This window comes from Typopeltis vanoorti, chromosome 14 (assembly GCF_054136105.1).
Source record: "Typopeltis vanoorti isolate ZY-2024b chromosome 14, IOZ_Tvanoo_1.0, whole genome shotgun sequence".
NCBI lineage: Eukaryota > Metazoa > Arthropoda > Arachnida > Uropygi > Thelyphonidae > Typopeltis > Typopeltis vanoorti.
In genome coordinates, this window is record NC_143562.1 from 101,163,020 (window position 1) to 101,190,993 (window position 27,974).

Consider the following 27,974-nt stretch of genomic DNA (forward strand, 5'->3'; position numbering starts at 1 on the left):
TATATTACTGTGTATCCTTCTCCTCTGTTCAAGGAAGCAGTCACTTTATTATAATAAGTAAGTAGATTACTAAAACATGATCTCCCTTTATCAAATCCATCCTGTCCATCAAAGATAATACCATTGTAGTCAACCCAACTCTGGATCCCAGTTCTCACAAGCTTCTCCAACAACTTAACCACACCACCTGACACACAGATAGGCCTATAATTTGATGCTTGAGTTCGATCACCCCCCTTTATGAAGTGACACAATCTTGCCCTCCTTCCACGTCTTAGGAACTTGACCGAGTGCAAGACTCGTATTAAAAAAATATGTCAAGGCAGGTGTCAACTCCCTGACACATTCCTTCATTATATGTGGTGATATATTATCAAGTCCCACAGCCTTATTAACATCTAGTTTATTCAACTCCCCATACACCTCTTGCTCACTTACATTCAATCTCTCTTCCCCATCAACAACTGCTTTCAATCTCTCCATGAAGTCACATTCACAAGACTGAAAGACCTTTATGAACTGCTCATTAAGTATCTCCACCACACTTTCCTCAATAGCAGTCTTTATACCATTTTCTCCAATCAATGTCATCCTTCCATAATCATTCTTTCTTTTGCTGGCTGCATATCGAAAGAACTCCTTAGGATTATTTTTGGCTTCATTAGCTAACTGCTGTTCATACCTCTCTTTAGCTACCCTCACCAACCAAGTCACCCTCCTTGCCTGGTCTTTGTAGACGTCATGGAATTGGTTATTTCCACTTCTCTTAGTCCGCCTCCACAATGCCCTCTTTCTCTGTATCGCATGCTTAATCTCTTTATTCATCCATCTCACACGTACCTTATTTTACCTTCTCACCCTTGGAATAAACTTAGACATTCCATCTACTAGATAGGTTTTTGAATATCCCCCAAGCTGCATTGATCTCTTTTTCAGCAAACTCCTCATTCCATGCTACACCCACAAGCTGTCTCCTGATCTCTTCATAATGACCCCCCCCCCTTGCAGTTCCACATATACCCTTTTCTCACAGAGGTCCTCACGCTGCAGGCAACCACCCAGGTAACCACCTCATGGTCACTCTTAACAATTGGTGGATGATTTGACACCTCATTTATAATTACATCCTCTGATGAGATGTTCAAATCCAAGACCCTCAATCCTCGTGTGCCCTCTGTTACATACTGTCTGAGGTAGTTATCCCTCAAAAACTCAAGAAACTCATTTTCTTTACTTCCAGTTGCTATCTCATCATTCTAGTCTATATTGCCATAATTGAAAGCACCCATAATCATCACCCTTTTCTTATTTGCTTGGCTAATTTGGTTATACATTTCGCTATCACCACCATCCACATTACCTGGTTTATAACTACATCCCACCAAGTATTTGATTCCCTTCATCTATATTTCACACCATACTGCCTCAAAACCACTTGCACTATTTCTCTCTTGCATCTCTACTTTGTATGGACATAACTCTTTCTCTGTCATCATTAGCACTCCCCCTCCCTTTTTAAGCCCTCTGTCCTCACGAAACACATCATACATTTCCATCTCTATTCCTGTCAGGATGTCATCCTCTTGCAACCATTTCATCTGCCTTGTTTCTTATACTTCTAGCATCTGTATACAAACACAACAGCCCATTTCTGGATTTAATCTTTTGGATCTTTTGTGCTTGTTAAGATTTTGGAGAAATTAAGTTATCATTGGCAGAGCATGATAATATTATCTGTGATAATCCACATGGATTTGTTAAAAGGCACTCTCTTTCAGTAATTTGCTTGCCTTTTAGAAGAAATTGAAAAGAGCAGTTGATGAGCGAAAAGCATATACCATCTTTTTTTTTTTTTTGCAAAGGCATTATACATTGAAGTTGCAACACATGGATGTTAGATTAGTGAAATGGATTCGAAAATGGCTCTCTGATACATAGTAGAAGTTATGTATGTGTAGGGGGGAGGGAGGTATCAAGGAAAAGGAAGGCCACAAGTGGAATTCCACAGGGATGATCAGTATTGGGACCTATACTTTTTATCCTTTATGTCAATGATACTGTCACATGGTTACAGTGAGATATTCAGTTTCCAATGATGTAAAGGTTATGCTGGTTATTACTAACAGTGTTGGTGGTTTGGCTCTTCAAGAGGATGCCAAGTTGGGCAAATGAATGAGAATTTCAGTTTAATTATACAAAAGGTAAGGTCTTGAAATTTGGGATCCACAGATGGAGGGCTGACAGATCTCTATTATTATTCAGGCCTCCATGGAGTCACAAGACTCATCATGAGCGGCTCTTCCTAGAAAACAGAAAGTCTCTCATAATACTCCTTGAACTCATTGACCATTCATGCTCTCACCACTATATCAGGCAATACATTCCATGGTTCAAACACCATCCATGCAAAGAAACCACTCCTTACCCTCTTTTTTCATAATTCCAAGTATGGCTCTTTCCCCCTGTTCCACGAAAATGATAGAGCTTCCCCAGTGTAAACCCTGTAACTACCTCTCAACATTATATAAATTAAGTGGATATTGAATCCAACATTATTTCAAAGCCGAATACAGAAACTACAAGAGTTACCTCTCAACAGTTTAAAAGTGTCAATCATATCACCGCTCCTTCTCCCTACCAGACTTTGCAATCCATTCCCTCAGCCTATCCTCATGACACTGTACAGTCCTGATAACATCTTTATTATCTGCCACTGCGCTCTTTCCCTGCTTAATTTATCCTCTTCAAATACTGAGGATGAAATTTGAGCACAGTAATCTAGACATGGTCTGATCAGGACTTTATACAATGGAATGACAACTCTTTTATCTCTGCAGGACAGCATCCTTCTGAGTATTGCAGCAATCCTCTGGGTTACCTTCACCACCTTTGCAATATGTTCCCTGAATTTCAGTTTTCAACCAATCATCACTCCTCAGATCTCTTGTCTCCCCTACTTCTACCAGTACAGCTCCTCCAGTTGAGTATGCAGCCTCCCATCAATGTATTCCAAACTTCAAGACTTTACATTTTGCAGCATTAAACCGCTAACCCCTATTCATTTGCCCATCTGTCTAGTTTATTCAAATCCTCTTGCAGGGCTACCACATCTGCACTCTTACTAATAATCCTTACCAGCTTCACATCATCTGCAAACAACTGAATATCTCTTTACAATCCATTGATAATGTCATTGATATAAAGGTTAAACAATTCTCTTTGCCCTCTATGCTCCCTGGCTTGTAGCAACACCCCACTAAATATCCTTTCATGCCCACCTCTACCTCACACTTTATGCTTTCAAAACCATTAGTGCCACTGCCCTCTACATCCTCCACTATGAGAAGACATAAGTCATCACTTATCATAAGCAGTACTCCACCACTATGCCTATCCTGTTGAAAAATGCTATACCCTGCCACTTCAATTCCTTTCAGTATATCATCTTCCATCAATCATGTTTCAGAGATCCCAATAATCTTTGGACAGGCTGAAGCTATCAGCACCACAAATGCATCTCCTTTACTACAGATAGCATGAAGAATCAAGGCATTGTCACTGTTTCTGTATCTATTATTATCCCCTCCGAACTCCACTGGATTCAGCATTATCCAATGTATTCTCCTTTCTCCCAAGCACCTACTTCCACAGGACACCACTCCTGCTCCATCCACCCTGATAATTCTAGTTTCCCTGCATTGACACACTGACTTGTTCAGAAAACAGCAAGCCATCTCTCACATACAGTTCCTTTCTGTCTTCAAATGCCCTCCAAGCATCCAGATATTCCAGACACATTCTAGGTATTATACTACTCATTACTGATGCTCTTCTCCACACTTCTGCATTATCATACCTGTCCAATACACTTGCAATCTTCCCTCTCTCTCTCTCTCAGTCTTCTTCAGTACAACCTCAAGTATGAACCTCAGATCTCTTGCCACCTGATTCCCTGCCTCTCAAGTGATTCGTGCCCACCATCCCAATCATCTCATCCATCCTTTCGGCTGGCTTTATTGCCATAGTCACACTATCTATCGTTCCTCCAGGCAAACACTTCTCAAGCATTCTATCTTGTACGCTATGAATCATCGAGTCTCCACACCTACATCTCTCTCTCCCTCTCTCTCCTCTAACACTTTCTTTCTTTGTACTCCCACTTACCTGTCATCTCTCCATCCTTGGTTCCAGCACACTCTCTCACATTTCTCCTATTCTCTCTACTTCCATCATTCCCATAACTGTCTCTCACTTCTACTACTCCTCTCTTACTCTTATTCGCTTTGATTTTGTTTCCAGGCACCTAATCTCATCCTTCATGCTTTTCAGCTCATTCTCAAGACAAGCCACTTCTTCTTTCATCACATCTCTCTCTCTCTCTCTGCAAGCTACCTACTCTTGCTCAATATTCATCTTCCCTATTAATGGTGTCTTCAAAAACATCAATGTTTCAAACCTACTACACTCCCTACTTTTATTTTTTTAATTTGTATTTATGGTTCAGGATCAGAACCCAGGGCTTGCAATGGTGCCGGTATACTATCCAAGGTAGCCCTGGTGTTCCATTCCCAAGCAGAGTCATTACTTGCTAACCAGTGGACATCCATGTGTGGCTCTATGGTGGGCAGGGAGCTCTGGCATTGACCCAAAAACCCTTTGAGCATGAATTCTTCATCCTCAATCATTTCAGGCCTGGCAGCCAAAAAAAAAGATCAACACTGATCATGGGTGTATATTTCTTGGATACCCCACCATATCAAATTTAATAGCTTCTAAGTGTGTTTAGACCAAAGCAGGTTATGAGACATCAGAGTCAAAAACAATCTTGGATCCAGTTTACCTCATCGATTAATCAAACAACCATTGCAAAACTTATCAGATATAGACCACCATTTGCCTATCTTAGACAATAATGAATGTTTTGTGGCTGATTCCAAAGCTAGTGCACACACTTTGGGAGAACATTTTCACAGAATCTCAGCAACAGCTTCATATCCTCCTGAATTTTTTTTTTTAATATTGAAAGAGCAACAAGAGAAATAAAGGCTAAATTTTTCTGCCAATAGGGTTGAGCCATACAATAAGCCATTTGTTAAGGAGGAACTTAACAGAACCCTTTTATTCTAAAAAGAGCCCTTTTACTGTCTCACCCTAGTGTAGCAGATCCTGAAAGAGCAACAAGAGAAATAAACGCTAAATGTTTCTGCCAATAGGGTTGAGCCATATAATAAGCCATTTGTTAAGGAGGAACTTAACAGAACCCTTTTCTTCTAAAAAGAGCCCTTTTACTGTCTCACCCTAGTGTAGCAGATCCTGATGAAATTATTATTATTATTATTCAGGCCTCTATGGAGTCAAAAGACTCTTCATAGGAGGGCCTTCCTAAGAACATAAAGTCTGTCAAGACTCATCGAGGGCAGGTCCCACCTAAAAAACACAAAGTCTATCATACCACTCCTTAAACTCATTGACCGTTCTCGCTCTCACTACTCCATCAGGCAATGCATTCCACGGTTCAACCACCCTCCACACAAAGAAACCACTCCTTACCCTCTTGCTCACAGTTTCCTTTCGTAACTTCCAGGGATGGCCTCTTGTCATCACTCCTTCCTGCTGTTCAACCAAGCAAAAGAACTCCCCAGTGTCAACCCTGTAACCACCTCTCAACAGTTTAAAAGTCTCAATCATATCACCTCTCCTTCTTCTATCCTCCAAACTCTGCAGTCCACATTCCCTCAGCCGATCCTCATAACCAAAATTGTACAGTCCTAAAACCATCTTTGTCATCCGTCTTTGTACCCTTTCCACAGTTAATTTATCCCCTTTAAATCCTGGGAACCAAATCTGAGAACAATAGTCTAAGTGTGGTCTGATCAGAGACTTATACAATGGAATGATAACCCTTTTATCTCTGCAGGTCAGTGTCCTTCTCATAATTGCAGCAATCCTCTGTGTTATCTTCACCACCTTTGCAATATGTCCCCTAAATTTCAGGTTTCTATCAATCATCAACCCCAGATCTCTTGTCTCCCCTACTTCCTCCAGTATAACTCCTCCCATAGAGTATGCAGCATCCCATCGATGTTTCCCAAACCACAAGACCTTACATTTTGCTGCATTAAATTGACACCAACATTCATTTGCCCATCTATCTAGCTTATTCAAATCCTCTTGCAGGGCTACCACATCTGCACTATTACTAATAATCCTTCCCAGCTTCGCATCATCCGCAAACAACTGAATATCCCCTTGCAATCCACTGGCAATGTTATTGATATAAAGGTTATACAATATAGGTCCTAGTACTGAGCCCTGTGGGACCCCACTTGTAACCCTCTGCCTCCTTGAAACTGCTCCACCATACACAACTCTCTGATACCTATCAGACAGCCAATCCTGAATCCAGTTGACCAATCTGACATCCAGACTTATGTGCTGCAATTTAAATATCAGCTTATCATGTAGCACCCTGTCAAATGCCTTTGCTAACTCTAAGAAAATTGCAGTATATGCTTTTCCCTCATCTAATGTTCTTGTAACTTTATTATAAAAGGCTAGCATATTGCTAAAACAAGAGCACCCTTTCACAAATCCATGTTGACTCTCATAGATAACATTATCCTCATCTGCCCAATGCTGTATACGGTCCCTCACTACTTTCTCCAAGATCACAACAACTACTGATGACACACAGACTGGCCTATAATTAGAGACTTCCAGTCTGTTACCACCCTTATGCAATGGCACTATTTTACCTTCCTTCCATTCCCTGGGCACCTTTCTCGCAGCCAGACTTTCATTGAAAGGCCAGGTTAAAGGCACTGTCAGGTCCCTACCACATTCTCTCAAAACTCGTGGTGAAATACCATCCAGTCCCAAAGCTTTACTGACATCCAGAGTACTCAGTATCTGAAACACACTCTCCTCCTGTATCTCTAAACCTTGAACCTGCCCTATCCCTCTAGCATTAAAACTGACTCCTCTAGGATGAAATACTCCAATAAAGTGTTCATTGAACAATTCCACTATGTCCTTTGCATCAGTCACTCTATTCCCATTTTTATCCCACAATATCATTCATCCACAGTCATTTCTCCTCTTACTGGCCACATAGCTAAAAAATTCCCTAGGATTTTCTTTGGATCTTAGGGCCAATCTCCTCTCATATTCCAGTTTCGCTTTCCTTACTACACTAGTCACTCTTCTGGCCTGTGTCTTATACACTTCATGCATCTTCTCTTCACCTGTCTCCTTATATCTCTTCCATAGCCTCTTTTTCTCATCCAATTCCTGTTTAATATTGTTTGTCATCCACTTTACTCCAAATTGTGTCCTCTTTTTCACTCGTGGTATACAACTTACCATTGCTGCTAACAAATATTCTTTTCACAATTTCCCACGTACTAATGATATCCCGGCCTTCCAACTCCATCCATGAAACTTCCCAAAGTTGACGTCTAAGACTATTATAATCACCTGCTTTATAATTCCACATAAGTTCCAGTCTCTTTGATACTCCTGCATGTCTATTCATTTTCGAAGTCCATAATAAAATGATAAAACATCTTCCATCATCTTCTATGGATCTCCTTCTCCTAATATACAACAGGATACTGGAAAAGAAAGAATTTCCAGATTCTTAACATAAATCAGTTGCCATTGCTAATCCCAAACCAGGAAAGGATCCAACTCAAGCAAATAATATCGACTTATTGCTCTCACCCAGCTGCCTTTGTAAGGTATTAGAGAAAATGTTTAATGCCAGACTTCTCTAATATTTAGAAAGCAATGATCTTCTTTCCAATACATAATGTGGCTTTCATAGATATCATTCAACTTTATACCATTTTGTCTGTTGAGATACTTGCATAAGGGATGAATTTCTGAAGTAAGAACATCTGGTTTCAGTGTTCTTTGACATGGACAAAGATTATAACACAGCCTGGAGATATGGTGTATTAAAAGACCTCTATAACCTATATCTCAGAAGACATCTTCCTGTATTTATTAAAAACTTTCTGTCCAGGCAAACTTTCCAAGTCAGAATGGGAAGTACGCTATCTCAGCTGCATGATCAAGAATAGGAAGTTCCCCAAAGCTCTGTCTTGACAATTTTTGCTGTCGAAGTTAACTCAGTCACCAAACACCTTCCTCCCACCATAGACAATGCTCTATATATGTTGACAACTTCACAACTTACTGTCACTCTCATAACATAAGAGTAACTGAAAGACAACTTCAGCAAGCACTGATTGTCTCTCTGTATGGGTTCTTAGTAATGGGTTCAGGTTTTCAACAAAAAAAAGTGTCATGTACACTTCTATCAAAATACTCTTCATCTAGATCCTGAATTAAGAATGGGACAAATTGTCATTTCAGTATCAACAGAAGCCAAGTTTTTGGGACTCATCTTTGATAGAAAATTTACATTTCTTGCACACAACCAAGCAAGAGAAAAGTTCAAGAGAACATTGAATATCCTTCACGTTCAATCCTCTACTGAATGTGGTGCAGATTGATCTTCATTATTTCATCTTTATTGTGCACTTACATGTTCAAAGCTGGATTATGGATCTCAAGTCTATGGTTCTGCAAGGCAGAATAACCTGCAATGATTGGATCCCATCCATCATCGGGGTATACTGACAGTTACTGATGTCTTTCACACATCACCTACTCAAAGTCTTTATGGTGAAGCAAATGAACCAGTTCTATCACTTAGATGAAAACATTTGTCTCTTAATTAAGCCCTAGAAATAAAGTCTCTTCCAGATCATCCTACGTGGACTTGTTTTTTTTTTCTGTGCATTGGGAAGATCAATATCACATACATCAGACTGTCATATATCCTTCTGTTATGCTTGTTAAAGAGACTAGACAAACTGTTTACATGAATGTTGACAACATTGCACACCAGAAATAACAGCATCCCTACAAGGCATGTTTGCACTCCATCTTGCAACCTCTCCCTTTGTCAACTACAAATGTCATACTCCATCATCTGTCTGCCTGCAATTGTTTAATGCACACAGAGCAGCCCACGCTGATTTCTTGCCCAATATTGATGGTTCAAGATCAGAGATCTCTGTTGGCTGTGCTGCTGTTTCCTAACATTACTATCTCCACCCAGATTCCACCAGATTCCACCTGATATTAATTTACAGCTCATACTTGTACTTGTCCATATAAAATAAAACCAATTCCAAAAGTGTGTAATTTATACAGACTCATTGAGTTATTTACAGGTTATCTCTTCTCCTGTGTATAATCCACTTCTGGTACAGTGTGAGCCATATTGGAATTCAGGGAAATGAGAAGACTGCAAATACAGCTGCTTGACCAGCTCATACTTTTTTTGACATACTATTCAATGATACCATATACAGACTACAGACAGTTTATAAGATCAAAGCTAATTGCCCAGTGGAAGTTATCCTGGCAGTAAGTGTTGACAAACAATTTACATGACATTAAGCCTGAAATTAAACATCAGCAGTCTAGTCAATGTTGAAAAATAAGAGACAAAGTTGTTCTTACAAGACTCTGCATAGATCACAGTCATCTTACACATTCTTATTTACTGAAGGCTGATGACCTACCTGTGTGTGAAAAATGCAACACACTTCTTACCCTTTGTCATATTTAGCTGGAGTGCCATCACTTTACACAAGAGAGAAATGAAATATTTACTTATCTAGTCAAGCTATATACATTCAGGCAGTTGTTATCAGACTCAAACATACTGCATTACGTTTTTAAACTTTTTACAAAGAATTAATTTATAGAAACACGTTTCATTATAATTTCATTTATATGTAGATACTACATTTCTTAACTCAATTTTTGCATATTATTTATCTTTGATTGTTTATTAATACTTTTGGCACAGCTGTAACCTTTGCTATGGTGCAGTATTACCTTTGCTGTCCTTGCACCAATGAACCAGCAAACCAACTAACCAATCCTTAATATATTGTATTCCATTTATTATAATCATTATCTTTTATAGGGTGTTATGTTAACAATATTCAATATTCAATTTATTCGTGAATAGTTATTGTTCTTAATACAATGCTAAAATAATTATGCTTTATACTTTTACTATTATAAATTTTTAGAGGTATGCATTTCTTTCTTTATTCATGTCTGTTGTTCTTTTTATAGATGATGCCGATCAAACTGGAGAGGTTGTTACAAATGAGGATGATATGGATACAGATAAATTAGATGCTGTAGATGATATCATCATTGAAGAATATCCTGCTGATTGTTGTCCTGATCCTTGCTATAAGTATTTTCCTTGTTGCGCTGGAGATGAAAATTCAGACTACTGGAACTTCTGGACAACCTTAAGAGCAAAGAGTTATGCACTTGTAGAAAATAAATATTTTGAGACAGTTGTGATTACTATGATATTAATTAGCAGTTTAGCTCTGGTAAGTCTGATATTTATTTAATTACCATTAACTTCATTAAACTGTAATAAATTGATAATTTATTACAATTTATCAGGTAACTAAAATAAAAATGAATATCTGTAACTAAAATACAAAATTTGGTATTTGCCTTGGAAAAATAATTGGACTATTCTGAAAGAATAATGGCACTATCCAGCATTTCTTTTACTTTGTTTGTATAACTTTAAAATAGTGCCACAGACTTTTCATTAAATAAGAGTGGGTCAAACTTGTTATGAGTGTAGTATACAGCTTCGCATTGTCAGTTAACAAACATACTTTTTCATTCTGTGTCCTTTTTTCCACAATATTGGACTGGGAAATTCAGGAAGTTTTCCAAAAGCAAAAAGTGATATCTTCCTAGTCAAAGAAAATCCCACCTAGAACCAGTATATGATAGATAACCTTCATTATGTAATGAAACAACACTACCCTGTTTATTGGAGGCCTAATAGTATTATTATTATTATTATTACACTCTCCATGGAGTCGTGGGAGGTGCATTCAACTGACAACATATTTATCATATAGAATCTTAAAATCCTTAACATTCCTTGCATTACCAATGCATTCTGGTAATGTGTTCCATTCACTGACAATTCTCCATGTAAATAATCTCCATGATTAAACATCTCTATCATATCACCTCTCTTCCGCCTACCCGCCAAACTCAGCAATCCACATTTCTTCAACCTCTCTCCATAGCCAGCTTTCCAAACTCCTGATATTGTCTTAGTCACTCATCTCTGGACCCTCTCCAATGTCTCCACATCACATTGAAAACCAGGCGACCAGATCTGAGCACAATAGTCCAAGTGTGGTATGAACAGTGCCTTATATAGTGGCACAACCACTTCCTTATCCTTACATGTTAGAGTACTTCTTATCATAGCAGCACTATGATGTGCATCCTTTGCAACACTAGCAATATGCCCTCATATGAGTGACACTTTCAAAGCATGCAAAACATACTGTAGAGACCCATAACCTCCTCAATTCAAGAATGCAACAGTAAAATGATTCTGCAGATTAGCTGCAAGATAGCACACAGAATTAACCAGACTAAAGCAGAGAATGAAGCTTCCTGGTCAGCTAATATAATCCCAGCATCTCATACTTTACCAGAAATGATGTCAGTAATGATATGTGGAAGAAATGACACTGAGTCCAGTTTAAGGCATGAAGATTGAGTGCTCTGTGTATGAATGATATCTCCAAGAATCTCTCACTCTTTACAGTCCACCTCTGTCAGATAACCAAATTGAATTATGTAAAGAAAACCAAGCAATCATAGTTAGCTATTTTAAAAAATAAAATTAAAATTTCCTTCAAAAAATAACATGAAAATGTATAAAAAATCCTACCAAAAAAAAAAAAAAATCCACATCCACTTTACTAGTATTTGTGACATAAATACAGATATAACTGCTGTACATAATCACTAACCATGCAGAACTGACCTTTTATTGATTGAACCTCAAATATGAACAACTACATCATGACTATCAGACTACAAAAAATATTATTACTTTTGCCTCATTGGTGATGCATATATATGTATCTTTGTGCACTCTAATATATATTGCATTCCAGATTCATCTTCATATCCCTGAAGTTGAATCATCTGCATTCCAATCCAACTACTCAAACGCTTCCAGGTGATATTAATGTCCATAACTGACTTTTCCTCTTCAAGTTCTGTTGACCAGTCTGGAAGAGATGCAGAAGTATTTATCATATAAGTTGTGTTGGGCCATAAGTTGTGCATAAGTTGTGTGTTAGAAAGAGCTACAGAAAGATAAGTACTATTTTGAATAATAATTAGCAGTATTTCGTGAATTTTAGGATTGCACTATTTATTTTTGATAACGAAGTGTGTCTACATGAGTTTTGGCATGATTTCTGCCTGATTTATTAGTTGAAATTGCATTTTTTAAGTATGACACAATGGTGGTCACGAGGTCAGCCACACGGGTATCGACCAGTACAACTAGGCGAGTGTTGTGAAAATCAAGTGGCATTAACGGTATAGACTTTCAAAAATGATTTGATGTCACGAGTGCAATATATATACACTTGGGTCTCTTTTTACGCAGATCTTTTTTATGTGGATTTGAAGTTATGCGGTATAGTATGCCCACAGATACGAGACCTTTCGACACTTCTGCGCATGTCAATAGAAGGAGAAGCCATTCCGATAATAGGGTAATCCACCGTTTCCCAAACTTTTCCTACAATGGAACACTTCATAAATCTTGGAATTTTCATGGAACACCTTGGTTATTTCGTAATATATTAATTAATAATTAATTGTTAATTTAGCTGATTTATTATTATTAATTAATAAATGATCATTAATTAATATTTAATTAAACATAAACATTAAATTAATTTGTGCTGATTTTCATTGACATATCCCATTCTGATCACCAAAAATCATGTGTGCTGGTAGTTTTCCCCTCCTTTTGTACATACTGGAGATCGCTTTTGTAAGCTGGTGGTGGATGAATCACTATCTGTTGCATCACAAACACCTTCAATAAGAGATTTCTTAACACCAAAATTAAACAAAGCCCCTTGTCTCTTATTCATATTAAAATTTAAATCTGTAGGCCTATTACTTTTAAAAAATCACGGCACAATATGTTTTGAAACATGCATGTGGATAATGCCTTAAGTGACGATGATATTATTGGATATTGATTAACTTTAGATATCATCGAAGATCCAGAAAATGATAGTGAAGCGGAAGAAACCCCCCCCCCCTCACTGCAAATATAATTCGAGAAGTCTTGAACTGTGCAATAAATTGGAAAATCATTTTCTTGTTAATGACACAAATTCTGAATGAGCCTTTAAATTCCAACGTGAGCTGAAGAACTATATGTCTGGATATCGTGAGCTGTATAAAAATTAGTGAAATCATCATCGCAAAGTTTAATCACTGATTAATATTTTTTTTATGAAAAAAAAAAAATTTTACTTTTCAATAAAACTAAATGAATAAAACTTTAAAACAAACTTAGGCATTCTTATTTTCCTGAATTTTCATAAACTTTTTTATGCAATTTTAGGTTTATTTTAATTCATTGGCTTTGGTTTTATGCAGTTTTAGAAAATTATGGAACGTATCCTTAATTTTTCAACGTAAGTTAAGCCTTTTTTGTGAGATTTTTTATATGTGGTTTTCTGTGGAGCTTATCTACTGCATAAAAAGAGACCCGACTGTACACGCCATAGTGTAAGAGATTTGTTTGTGGAAAGAGAGAGTGAATGAGAGACAAGAGAAAATATGGATACGTTGGAAGTGTGATATATTATTAGACCACAAAGCAAAGAATGCAAAATTGACTGAAAAGATAGAAAATAGTGTACATGAAATAAACAGAAATTAAACTAAAGCTAGAGAAACTGAGGGAGTGAAAGAATGTAAGAACATAAAAGCAAAAGTTAGTGATAAGAGAGTGAAAGAAAGTATGAATGAGGAAACAGAAGTAAGGTGTAGCAGAATGAGAGGTAGCAAGACTGCGGGAGTGATAGAGAGTGAAATTATTGGAATACGAGATTTAATGAAACAGTTATTAAAAATTAAATGAGGAATATGCAGAGTGATGTTAAACATCTAGTGGAAACTAATGAAAGTGTGCAAGAGAACAGAATGAAAGAAAAAAGAGTAAAAGAGCTGACGAGTGATTGATTCCAAGATAGCAGTATGTGGAGATTCCATAGTTAGAGGACTAGTTACTGAGAGATTAGTTACTTCCTCCTAGATAGCTGCCCTTATGGCAGCTATCTAGGAGGAAGAATGAATAGGATAATTAATGTGTTAGACATGAGGAAGAAATGAGCAAGAGCGTTAGTCGTGATTGTGGGGACAAATAATCTAAGGAGGATGCCAGGGTGAATATCGGGAGGTTATTGAGAAGTGTGAAAGACAACGTGTAGTAGGAAAGGTTGTTGGTGTGTTGCCGAGGTATGATGATAAGTTGCGATGGAGACCCAAAATCAAGAATGGTATACTAGCAGATCTGAGTGAGGAGAAGGGAGAGCAGTTTGCAGATGTATGGCATGTGTTTGAGGGAAGAATGAAATTATACAAGTGCGATGGATTACATTTGAATGGCTTTGGAGTGAGTGTACTGGAGAACATGTTGCTCAATTGAAGTGCAGTGTGATCTAGACCTAATCATTTCATCAGAGGATGTGATTGTGAGAGAGGTTTCACACTTTCCTCCAGTTGGTGAAATTGATCATGAAGGAATCACCTGTGTTGTAGCTAGTCATATGCAGACTTTTGTGAGGAAAGGATATATGTGGAACTATAAGGCTGGTGATTATGACAAGTTTAGGAGACAGCTTGGAGCTATAACATGGAACGAGGAGTTCAGTAGTGAGGAAATAAATGCTGCATGGGAACTGACAAAGAAATACATAACAGCATCAATGCGTGAATGTATTCTGAAGGCCAAAAGGCTGAATAAGGTAGGTGTAAAATGGATGAATGTGGAGCTTAAGCATGAAATTTGGAAAAAGAAAGTACTTTGGAGGAAGTACAAGATGAATAATGGTGATAATCAGTTACACGAAGAGTATAAAGAACAAACCAGGAGAGTGACTCAGTTAGTAAGAAAAGCAAAAGTGCAGTATTAGCAGAAATTGTTAGACCATGTGAAGAAAAACTATAAAGAGTCTTTTAGATATGTGGCAAGTAGAAGAAAGAATGATCATGGTAAGATGATGTTAATGGATGAAAGTGGTAGAATGGTGACTGATTCTGAAAACATTGTCGAGGTATTCAGTGATCAATTCATATTTGTGTTTCATCCTGATCAGGGTGACATCATGAGGATCTTAAATGTAGAGGACATAGGAGAGGATGGCTTAACTATGAGTGAGAAGGAGGTATTTGAAGAAATAAATAACCTTGATGTCAATAAGACGATGGGATTTGATAATATGTCACCTTAAGGGAATGTTCCAAGGATTTGGCAGTAGCATTGGTATGGCTGTTTAATAAAAGCCTTGCAACAGCACAGATTTAAGGGAGTGGAAGAAAGGTAAAATTGTTCCAGTACATAAAGGTGGTGATAAGGCTGTAGCTTCAACTTGTAGGTCAATCTGTATATCTCGAGTTGTTATGAAGGTACTGGAGAGACTGAGAAGTAGGATACAGAAATGGGTTAATAACAGCAGTATTCTCTGTGGTTATCAGCATGGGTTTGTTAAGGAGCATTCATGTTTTGCTAACTTACTTATCTACTATAACAAGGTGACAAATTTCTTCGCCTGGGCAGATGCATATACAGTGGTGTACTTGGATTTTGTGAAAGCTTTTGATAGACTGCCACACAACAAGCTAGTAAATAAATTGAAATGGATGGGATTGTATAACACACTTCTGAGTTTGGTCTGTGACTGGCTGTGAGAGGGGTATCAGAAAGTTGTATATGGGAGTGCAGTATCACAAAACAGAAAGGTCACTAGTGTTGTACCACAGGGGTCAGTTTTGAGACCGTTGTTGTGCAATTTGTATGTTAATGATATTGGAAAGCATTTATCTAGTGATATGCAGCTGTTTGCAGATAATGAAAAACTGGGGAGGGCAATGCAGAGTCAAGCAGATGCTATGGCCTTACAGGAGGCCTTGAATATATTGCATGAATGAGCAGGTAACTGGAATTGTCAGTTCAATGTTGAAAAGTCTAAAAATTTGAAATCTGGTAAACAATGATGGAATGAAACGATGGGACTTCCTTTTTAGTTTCCCCACGAAGTATACATTTAGTGGGGCAACTTTAAAGGAAGTAGAGGAGATGAGAGATCTAGGAGTGATGGTGGACAAGAACCTGAAATTCAGAGGTCACATTGCACAAGTTATGAAGATGTCACATCAGATAATAGTAATCATGTGGAGGACTCTATGCAGAAATAGAGACATTATGATGCCATTGCATAAGGCCTTGATCAGGCCTCATATGGATTATTGGGCACAAATTTTGTCACCATGAAAACCTGGTGACAAGGATATGTTGGAATGGGTCCAGGGAAGATTCCCAAAGGCAGTCAGTGATCTTTTGCATGTGAAGTAATAGGACAGATTGAGAGAATATAAGTTACAGAGCCTTGTGAATAGGCAGAAGAGGGGAGATAAGATTGAGACATATAAGCTAGTCAGGGGTTGTTATCAGATTGACATGGAAGACATTTTTCATAGAATGGGAAGCCACTGCTGGAAACTGAATAAGGAGGGTGTGAGCAGAGAAATGAGGATTTGCATGGAGAGTGGTTGTTGAGTGGAATGCATGGCCTGAGCATTGTGTGCAATAGTGTGTGCCTCCCACAATGAGTCTCTGACTCCATGGAGGTCGGATGTTAATAATAATAACGATAATATACAGTATGAAGCAGAATACTACATAACCCTCTGCACTTTTACAATGTTATTAATCTTCAGTCAGTTTTATGACCTATTAGACTTGTCTTTTCTTTCCCTGGTTTGGCACTGCTTCCATATGCTGATCTAAACACCTGCTCTAAGACAGTTAAAGAAATTATTCCAGTGAGAAATTCCATACATTCATTCCTCCTCTTCTCCTCCGTTCAGTATCCCAACCAGCTATCCAAGCTATCACTGAACAAAAACATGTGAATGTACCAAGGTGGTCAAGGAAAAATATTCAGCATACTTCAACAATCAGCAAATCCAAATGACTGTAAAAGGACCAGGTACAGAAATTTGCCTCCTCCTCACAGTTATGCCTTCTGGTCACTTTCAAAGGCCATCTGCTCATCTATGCTTTCACCTCTTTCGTGTAGTTACTACCATTGTAAACACTGCATAGATGACCTTAGCAAGCCAATCTGGTCACCTTCGTTGCTATCAAAACACTGTATTACCTTCTCACAAAAAAGGAGTTCATTTCACCTTCTCCTTTTCTTTAGAATTATCTACATGTTAGCACACAAGAAAAGTACGGAAACAAAGAAGGATGAATGAGAGTGAAAGTGAGAAGAGGGGGTTGAGAGTTAGAAAGATTGAATGATAGAGAGAATGTGTCGTGAGATTTGGAAGTTGAACTGGATTGGATGAGGCAAGAAATGAAATGGATGCGGAATGAAATTAAGAAAATTCAGGTAAAAACTATTAAAATAAATAATGATGGAATGAAATAGTTAATGAAAGATGAGCGAGGGGCGTTGTATGGCAACTCCATTATTAAAGGTGTGCTTGAGGATAAAATGCACAAGGTATGTTTTCCAGGTGCTAAAATGAGTAGAGTGATTGAGGCATTGATATTGAGGCAGGAGCGAGCAAAAGAGTTAATAGTATTAATAGGTACGAATGATTTGAGAGAGGACAAAACGTGTGTCAGAATGGATATCAGGAGGCTGCTTAGAAGGATAAAAGAGAATAGTGTGACAGAAAGGGTAGTTAGCATGTTGCCTAGGTATGACTGTGGTGAAATGAGGCAGACAGCAAGGATTATGAATGATATGCTGGATGAAATGTGTGAGGAGATGGGAGTACAGTTTGTTAATGTGTGGAATGAGTTTGAGGGACGAAGTGAACTGTATGGGAGCGATGGACTGCATTTGAGTGGTTATGGTGTAAGTCGCTTGGAGAGACTGCTGCTGGAAGGTAGAGAAGTGAATAGAGAGAATGAATCAGATCAAGTGGGAAGTGATGTGGAAGAGCGGGAGAGTAAGACAGGAGAGACTGAAGAGGTGGTTATGAATGGGGATGTGAGTGGTATGAGTATAGAAAATGAGAGAATGGGTGTGCAAAGAGGAGCAGGTAAATGGGGAGGCTCAGGATGGACAGGGGTACACAGCATGAGAAAGGTGGATGCTCCAAGAGGAGATGAGCATGTGTAGGCAGGAAAGGAATGGGATGACCAGAGATCAAGAGGAAACAGTTGGAATTGAAAAGGGTTTTAAAATGAAGAAGCAGAAATGGAAATGGCCCCAGTCGAGCATGGAGAAATCACATCGAGTGAGTGGTAGTATCAATGGAACTAGCTGTAGATCCAGAAATGAGCTGTTGTGTTTGTATACAAATGCTAGAAGTATAAGAAATAAGGTAGATGAAATGGTTGCACTAATTGCATCTGTTCATCCAAAGAGCGTCTGAATAAGTGAGACATGGTTGGAAGAGGATGATATCCTAGGAATAGAGATGGAAGGGTATGATGTGTTTCGTGAGGACAGAGGGGGTAAAAAGGGATGGGGAGTGCTATTGATGATAGAGAAAGAGTTATGTCCATATAAAGAAGAGATGCAAGAGGGAAATAGTGCAAGTGGTTTTGAGGCAGTATGATGTGAGATAAAGGTGAATGGAATCAAATACTTGGTGGGATGATGTTATAGACCAAGTAATGTGGATGATGGTGATAATGAAATGTACAATCAAATTAGCCAAGTAAATAAGAAAAAGTGATCATTATGGGTGATTTTAATTATGGCAATATAGACTGGAATGATGAAATAGCAACTGGAAGTAAAGAAAATGAGTTTCTTGAGTTTTTGAGGGATAACTACCTCAGACAGTACGTAACAGAGGAAACATTGGATTGAGATATGATAGAGTCCTACAAGTTGGTAAGGGGTTGTTATAGGATCAATGCTGGAGAAGTTTTACAGAATAGTGGGAGATCAGGGGAGAACCAGAGGTCATCCCTGGAAAACTGTATAAAGAGGATGTGAGTAGGAGAGTGAGAGGCAGGTTTTTTTCATGCAGAGTTGTGAATGATTGGAATGCCTTGCCTGAGAATGTGGTGTCTGCAAAGAGTTTGAATGTGTTTAAAACATGATATGATGACCTGTGTGTGTGATAAAAGGACCTCCCAGATGAGTCTTTGACTCCATGAGGTCTTGGGGTGGTAATAATAATAATATACTGCCAGATATTTTAGTTTGAAAATAACAAATTATCATCAATGGTTTGACAGAAAACAGTTTTTTATGAGGTAGAATACAAACTTTGATCATTCAAAATTAGAACGAGCCATGTGATGTTACATCGCTAATCATGATATCATTTCACCGAAGAAAGTGGTAAACATAAGAATAAATTACATGGCGATGTAACAACACGTGGCTCGTTCTAATTTTGAGCGATGAATTGTTTGTATTCTAAATCGTAAAAAACTGTTTTCTGTCAAGCCACTGATGATAGTTTGTTATTTTCAAACTGAAATATATGGCAGTATATTAAATATACTTTTCTTGTGCTGATGTGCAGATAATTCTTAATTACATGTCACAAGTTTCTCTCAAAAGTAGAATTCTCCTCTTCTTGAAGATATTTACTTTTTGCCTTTCTCAGCACAAACACATCACATCAATGACATGATTTGTAGCATCAGAAAGCTATTACAATCTAACCATCCAAGTTTAGACCTACTCTTTTTAGATTATAGTCTCCAGTTCTTCAAAACAGCAAAGTAAAATCCCTAAAGCAGAATTAATTTCTGAATATTATAGTACTGCTTGTCAGGTCTTGCACCTGCTCATGCAGTCAAGAACAAGCACCCCAATATAAAAAGTAACTAACAATGGTATGAAGTTTTATTCTAGTTTCTGTGTGAAGAACAACTGCAACTAGGAACACACAATGATATTTTATTCACAACCTGATTAGGTTCCAAAGATACCCTAGTAGGAGGGATATTGCATGGAGGATAGCTTATGGAAGGCTACCCATAAAAGTAATCAAATGCAAATACTTAAAATTCAATGATCCTTTGTGATTATATGTCAAAATATAGACACTCAGGACATGCCAACTATAGCTGCCATTTGGCTGCAAAAATTTAGTTAAGATTTAGTGAAAAAACAAGAACCTCACTTCTAACAGCAAAGGAAGTGATATTTTTACAAGCAGACAAAATCTTGATGTTTATTATAAAACAAACTAAAATTTCACCTGTGGAAAGTGAGGAAAAGACACACATCTTCTATACCAGGAACTTTAAGATAACTGTGATACACAACATTGTCTTATGCTTGTTTTATTGTTCGACATGTAGGTTTCTCCATACAGAAAGATATACACTAGGAGATGAAAAATTCAAACAGAAATGGTGTACCTCCTGCTATGTTGTGCACCATATGACAGGAAGAGACCAAATTCTGTTTACTCTTGTTTTGACAACATTCCTGTTTGTATATTTAAGTTAAAGAATACCTCCAAATATGTGTGGATGATGAACCCAGGCAGTGCAGGCCTACTTAGGGCAGTTGGTCAGGAAGGGATCAATCACCCAGCAGCAACCATCCTCATTTTCTCTAGGTTATATTTGTATCATTTCTGCTTTTAGTTAAGCATACAAGAAGGAAAGTAAACATGATGAAATGATGAATAATCATGAATTATGAAGTCTAGATGAGTAAGGTGTACTGCATCATTAGGAACAGAATGGGTAATCTCTATACAAAAAAACAGATTTCATTCACAAGGTTCATTTCTGCCAGCTGACTTTCCATGTGTGTGTGTGTGTGTGTGTTGGGGGGGGGGGACCTATTTTACCAATGGTTTTCACCTCCTTAATTTGCTGGCCCAATCTTCAAGCAGGATCTCTCTCCTTTCAGGCACTTTTTAGTGCAAAATCATTTCCCTTTTTGCTGGCACTGTCAGATAGATAATGGGATAATTTTGCTGACACCAAATTTTCTTGGTGTAGGATTTCTTGCTGGCACTAATTCCAATTTAGTTTGGAATTTTTGCAGACACTTCTAAAGTATGGGATTACAATTTCATCTTTCTTCTTAGTTTCTTAAAGTGCTAGTAGTGAACTACACTAATTCACTACAGGATTTCAAGGTTATTAAACCTTTTGTTTATTTTCCATTTGCAGAGTATGTTTAAAGATGGTCCCCATTCTGAGATTCTCAGATCAGAAGAACTGAGACAAGTCACTAGAGAATTAAAAGAAATAATAGGAGGTGAAAACATATTTTCTTCTATGTCCTACATGGGAGAAAAATACTTTTTGGTTATTAAATACATGGAAACATGAGAAAAGCTTTGAGAAAGTTTTAATTTCAATTTTAATTTTAATGCCAATCATGATAAGTAGTCACTTTAAATGACTAAAATAGAAAGATTTCCAATGGAATATCTAGAATTATTTATTTATTTATCGTATGGCAATCTACATACAGTTATAAAAATACATGTGCATAATCAGTACAAATATGTAAAAGGTAAATAAAAAATGTAAATGACAAACAATTAGAGTAAACCATAGACAGTTGCACTTTCAGCAGACAAAACACTTATAAGTTAAAGTCAGGTTCTCTGATCCGGTCTATAACAGGCAGTGTCGCCTCCAGGAAGTCGCTTCTTTGCCCCGTATATGCACGAAGACTGAACTCAGTGGAAATATGATGGATTGATTGGTTTGAGTGTGCAGTCACACTCCGGTGAGGGAATTTTTCCTCACTTGTACAGAAAACTTGCACATCTTCCATGGCCGGTACGAATCCTGTTCAATGTTATCCATGTTTTTCGGTTCAATTCCATACCCAAGATGTTAAGGCAGTGCCTGTCAAACCAAATTTCGAGTTGGGCATTAGTATTTATGCTCCACACTCGTTTCCATTGATCTTTGGTATTATAATTAGACATTTTCAGATGTTTAGCTTCACTAAGGGGAGGCTATCTTGATTTCAATCTGTTATGCTGTAGTTCTGATATATCATTAGAGTGTCACATCTTCATAGATTTGGTGGTATTATGTTGATCAGCATTGGAAGCCAATAAACAGGAGTTGTTTTTATGGTTCCAGATATGTTGCATTGTGGTGTTAAGCTGATGGTCAATTAGTTTGGTATGGCAGCTATTGAGCCAGTCTGGAGCACAGTACTCTGCCACCGAAAAAACCAGACCGAGTGCAGATGTTTGTAATGTGTTTGCTGCAGCACCCCAGGAAGTGACACATAATTTCTGGATGATGTTATTTCTAGTTCTTATTTTTCCAGCTGTGTTTCTTATATGATAGAGTACAATCGAGTGTAACTCCTAGATACTTAGGGTATTTATTATGGCGTAAGACTGAATTTCCGAATGGGATGTTCAACTCGTTGTGTGCCAGTTTATTATTGAGATGGAAAGTTGACACTTCGGTTTTACTTTGGCTTGGTTGTAGTCTCCATTTTTTTAAAGTAAATAATCATAGAGGCAAGGTTATTTGTGAGGGTTCCTTCGTCCATCTTAGTTCTCTATTTCTGGTGGCTAGCGCTATGTCATCCAAATAGTAGAATTTTCTAGATACTGTATCTGGCATATCAGCTATATAAACTAAATAAGAAAGGGACCAATACTGAGCCTTGTGAAAGGGCGTTGTTAAGTTTCTTCTGGTTACTAATTTTTTCTCCAAGGACAACACAGAAATATCTATTGCTAAGCATATTATTAACAAGTTGTATTGTTCTTCAGCATGGTAGTACTTTCATTAATTTATACATCTTGCCCTCTCTCCAGACATTGTCATATGTGGTAGTTAGATCAAGAAAGACTGCAGAAGTTTTTAGATTTCATTGAAAGCCTGCTTCTATGTATGATGTCAGCAATGAAACCTGGTCACAACAACAACTACGATTAGGCCTAAAGCCTGCCTATTCAATCGGAATGTGTTCAAGGATGGTGTTGCTTATATAGTTATACAATAGTCTTTCCAATAGCTTATATGCGCAGCTTAATAGTGCGATTGGTCAATAGTTTTGTGGGTTATCAGTTGATTTTCCAGGTTTGGAAAGGGCTATTATCTTAGCTTTCTTAAATTCTTTCAGTAACATACCAGTGTTCATTATTTCCAAGAAGAAAGGCAAGCCATTTTTTGGTGTTTTTGCCAGCATGAATAAGAAATTCCAGGTGAACTCGATCGAATTCCAGGGCCTTTCCGTTTTTGTATCAACTAGTGCATTGTTGATTTCCTTGTCGCTGAAAGGTCTCGCATATTCTGATTCATCTTGTAATTTTCCCTTTAATTCTCTGGCTTCTCTTTAAACTTTGATGGTATGAGTTCCGTCACGTTGGCATCTCAAGATTTTAATAAAATGATTAGCAATTTGGTTTGGTGTAACATCTGTCTTTTTAGTAGTCATCATTGTAGCACACTCCAAGCCTTGCTACTGGAGTACAGTAGCAAGAGTCCAGTCCCTCAATTGTTTCAATCCAGTGTTGTTGTCTTGCTGCATCCAGTTCATGGAGGAGATCATTTGCAATTTCTAAATTGGCTGCGAGGGAGGTCACTAAGAACTCTTCTTTGTGTAGGTAGAAGTTCATTTATATTATTAGAGGTGATGATACAGAGATCAGGATTATAATCTCTTCTCCATACTGCTGAGTTGAAGGTGCCATGCTCTTTAGCATAAAAAACCAAGTGGATATTGAAGGTCTCAGCCCAGTCGGCTAGGGCTATACTGCATTCATCATTCTGGCCGTACTTCCATAGCTCATGATGGCTATTGAAATCTCCCGTGTATATTGTTGGATGATTCAAAAGGGGGGAGGACTTGTTGAGGCCATCTAATGTTTGGTGGCTTGCCGCCAAACATTAACAAGCGTCAGTTCACCCAGCTTCATCACAACCAGGTTATCATCATCACTTGATGCAGTAACAAGTTGGATTTGCTCAATGTTGTTACGGACGTGTCACTATGCCATATGCATGGTGGTAGGTTGCTCCTACAAGCTGGTAGCCATATATTCTCCCTCTTCTCTATAAGTCTTCTTCAGTGGCGGCATGTGTTTCCTGGAGGAGTACGGCATCTATATTTTAGTCAAGAAGGAATTTTGAGAGGTATTCGCATTTTGATTTGCTGATTCCTTCAATGTTAAGATGACAAATTCAGACTTGAGGTCCGAGATTTCTAGTCAGTTGGTTTTTCAAGTGGGTCTTGTAAGAACTGTTCACTTTTGATTGCTGCATGTAGTTAGTAGCCAGGAGATACTAACTACGTGCAGCAATCAAACATTCTGAAGAAGTTTGTAAGGGCTACACGGTTCTCAAACCCCCCCCCCCCATCCCTCCAGAAAAAAAAAAGGAAGGAATCCAATCCATCACACATCACCAGTTGGAGGCCCATGGTGTTAACCACTGTACCAGCATGTATTTTACATCCATAATTACATGGATGCAGTAGGTCCAATGAAGTATAAACTGTGAATCTGATAGAAATAAGATGGATATGAAGCATATATTTTTGATATATTTTATCCATTTGTCCAGTTGGGTGCTTGATGAACACTAATTATGAAATCTTTATGGAAATTCTAAACACCAGAATTAAACATTATTTGAAAGAATTGATTCAAAGAACATAAATTTATGCTGCTATGTTAAAAAGAACATTGACATGGGGATATACAGGGTGTTCGGGATAAATTTGACAGTTTCGTAAGGAAAAAGAAAATCTTCTTTGTATCTATTAAATTTAATGAATTGACAAAAAAACATTACAGGCAGAGTTAATTACAATACTATCAACAAGATTTACTCAAAATAACCACCATTAGCATCGATCACAGCTTCAATTCTGCTTCGGAACCTCGAACAAGCTGATGCTACAGTCTCCCTGGGAAGGGCCGCAAAAACTGTTTTAATTTTATCCATTAACTGGGCTTTTGTATTACTGGAAGTGCGATTGGTGTCTTTTTCAACTGCGCCCCATACAAAATAATCCATGGGGTTAAGGTCTGGGGAGTTTGGAGGCCAAACATTTGGACTGGTGAAGTCGTAGAAATTTTCAGACAACCATTTTTGACTTTTCCCAGAGGTGTGGCAAGGGGCCGAATCCTGCTGCCATACATACGGCCTACCATTGGCTACCCTTGTTATCCAGGGCTTGACTACAGTTAGCAACTCCACGAACAAAGCCCGAATTCCAATGCCAGGGTTCTTCAACACCTGTTCCTGCAGATTTGCGAGGAATTCTGCTGTACAAACGCAATCAGAATGTCTGCTAGGGATCTTTCTTCTTGCTACATCCTCGTAGTCACCATTGCAAGTCTCTAGTTCATGCCTGATTGTTTTTACTGTATTCAGGGAGCATTGGGCAGCAGTCGTAATATCCTTATTTTGATGGCGGGCACGAATCATCATGATACAAGTTATTCTCTTCCATGATTCAGGTGGGTTCCAGCTATCCATCCTTTCTGACATCTTGCATATGAATGAAGAAGGGTCCAAACTTTTAAATGAAGAGAAGTGTGTGTTAATACATGTAACTTACGGAAAAATATAATTAATTATAAATATGTGAAATTTATCCCGAACACCGTGTAGATGTGGTGGTGCATCTATAAAAGACATTGGTCAGACCACATATGGACTATTGTGTTCAGATTTGGTCATCTAGTTTTCATTGCGATGTGAAAACACTAGAGAGGTTCCAAAGACAAATGTCCAAAGTGATATCAGGTCTCTGGAGTGTTGGTTATGAAGAGATTTGAGAAAATAAGGATTATAGAGATTAGTGGTTAGGAGGAAAAGAGGAGATATGATAGAGACCTTCAAGTTAGTTAAGGGATTCTATCAGATTAATGCAGAAGAAATCATAAAAAGAGCAGATGTTAAGATGGAAAAAATGAGAGGTCATTCCTGATTATGAGGAGTAGATTTTTTACTTGGAGAGTTGTTAGTGAATGGAATGCATTGTCAGAGTATGTTGTGAGTGCATCTAGTGTAAATAACTTCAAAGCTCATTATCATAGACATGTTATTGGTTGAGTGGGCATCCAACAACGATGAGTATTGACTTCGTGGAGGTTACCAAATAATAATAATAATAATAATAATATATCAATTATTATTATTATTAAGAGAGACCTCCAGGGAGTCAGAGACACATCAAGGGAGACCACATACTACACACACCAGCTATCATACTTATTCCTGAATTCATTCACGCTGCTTGCACTCACAACACCAATGGCAATCCGTTCGAATCACGCACCACCCTATGAGAGAAAAATTTAGCCCTCACCCCCCCCCCTTCTTAGCAGCCTTCATTCTCAGCTTCTAAGGATGCCCTCTCGTTCTTTCACCAACGTCCATAAATTGAAAAATTTCATCACTTGAAATCCTGTATGACCCTTTCAGAAGTTTGTAAGTCTCAATCATATCATTCCTCTTTCTCCTGTTTTCTAGTGTCTGCAGTCTATAAATTCTCAATCTGCCTTCATAATCAGTATTCCACAGTCCTGATATCATTTTTAACACTCTCCTTTGTACTCTCTCCAAAATATCAGAATCGCAACAGAAACCAGGAGACCAGACCTGCATACAATAGTTCAAGTGAGGGCTTATCAAAGCCATGTAAAGAGGCAAAATAACATCCATTTCTTTACATGGGAATTCATTTCAGCATTGCAATTATCTTTTGAGTTGTATTTACAATCTTTTGCCACATGGCCCTGAACTTCAACTTTCTATCTACTAACACCCCAAAATCCCTAGCCTCATCAGTTTCTTCTAGCCTAACCCCACCAATATAATACGACATTGGATATCTAATCACTCCAAAGTGAATGACTTTACATTTACTGAAATTGAACTAACACCCATGTTCAAATACCTACAATTCCAGCCTATTCAAATCATTCTGCAAGTACTAGATATTAGCAGCTGATTACCATACCTATCTTTGCATCATCAGTAAATAACTGTGTATCACTTGTCAAATCCTTCCCACTATTAATGTACAGATTGAATAACAGTGGACCAAGCACTGATCCTTGTGGTACACCACTTTTTACCCTAAATCTTGCAGACTCACATCTCTACCTGTATACCACTTTTTGATATCTGTCAGTCAGCCATTCTCTTATCCATGCTAATATTCTATAACCCAAACCCATTTTCTCCAATTTATGCAACAGTTCCATGCTGTATTCTCTCAAAAGCCTTAACAAAATAAAAAAGTACCATACAACAGTAACATTGTTATTGAATGTGAGCAAGTTGCTAAAACATGAAATTCCCTTAGTAAACCCATGTTGTTAATTGCAAAGTAAGGACTCACTATCAACCCATTTCTGAATGTGAGCCCTAACCAATTTTTCCAAAATCTTCATCACCACTCCTGAGATACTAATTGGTCGATAGTTGGAAACATCGGTGTTTGCACCACACCCTTATGCAATGGAATTACTATACATTCCTGCGGAATTTTCGTTCTGACAATCATATTAAACAGCCTGGTCAAAGGAATGGCCAGTTCAGCTGAACATTCTTTTAGCACATGTGCTGATATTCCATCAGTCCCTATTGCTGAATTCTTATTCAATTTGTGCAACAGCTCTAATACCTCAGCCTCACACACTTGCATTTCTTCATCTAGTGAAGAGGTAACAATGAGCTCAATGTTGCATTCACCAGGTTGATAGCTTTTAACAAAATGGGCACTCATTAATTGAACAACCTCTTCTGCATCTGTAACCCCCTCATGCCATCTGGATTTAAAGAGTTATTCTTTCATGTTTATTCTTTCCTTTACTTGCAGCATATTGAT

At 37.9% G+C, this 27,974-nt stretch overlaps 1 protein-coding gene across 1 annotated transcript in view; it reads left to right on the top strand.

Moving 5' to 3' along the window:
* LOC150099804 (sodium channel protein para-like) overlaps nucleotides 1–27,974 on the top strand; it is a 1,646,355-nt gene that overhangs the window by 1,129,141 nt on the left and 489,240 nt on the right. Inside the window, exon 26 of the mRNA XM_090403494.1 lies at nucleotides 10,165–10,436. Coding sequence (XP_090259620.1) covers nucleotides 10,165–10,436 — 272 coding nt within the window. The remainder of the gene's footprint in view (nucleotides 1–10,164; nucleotides 10,437–27,974) is intronic.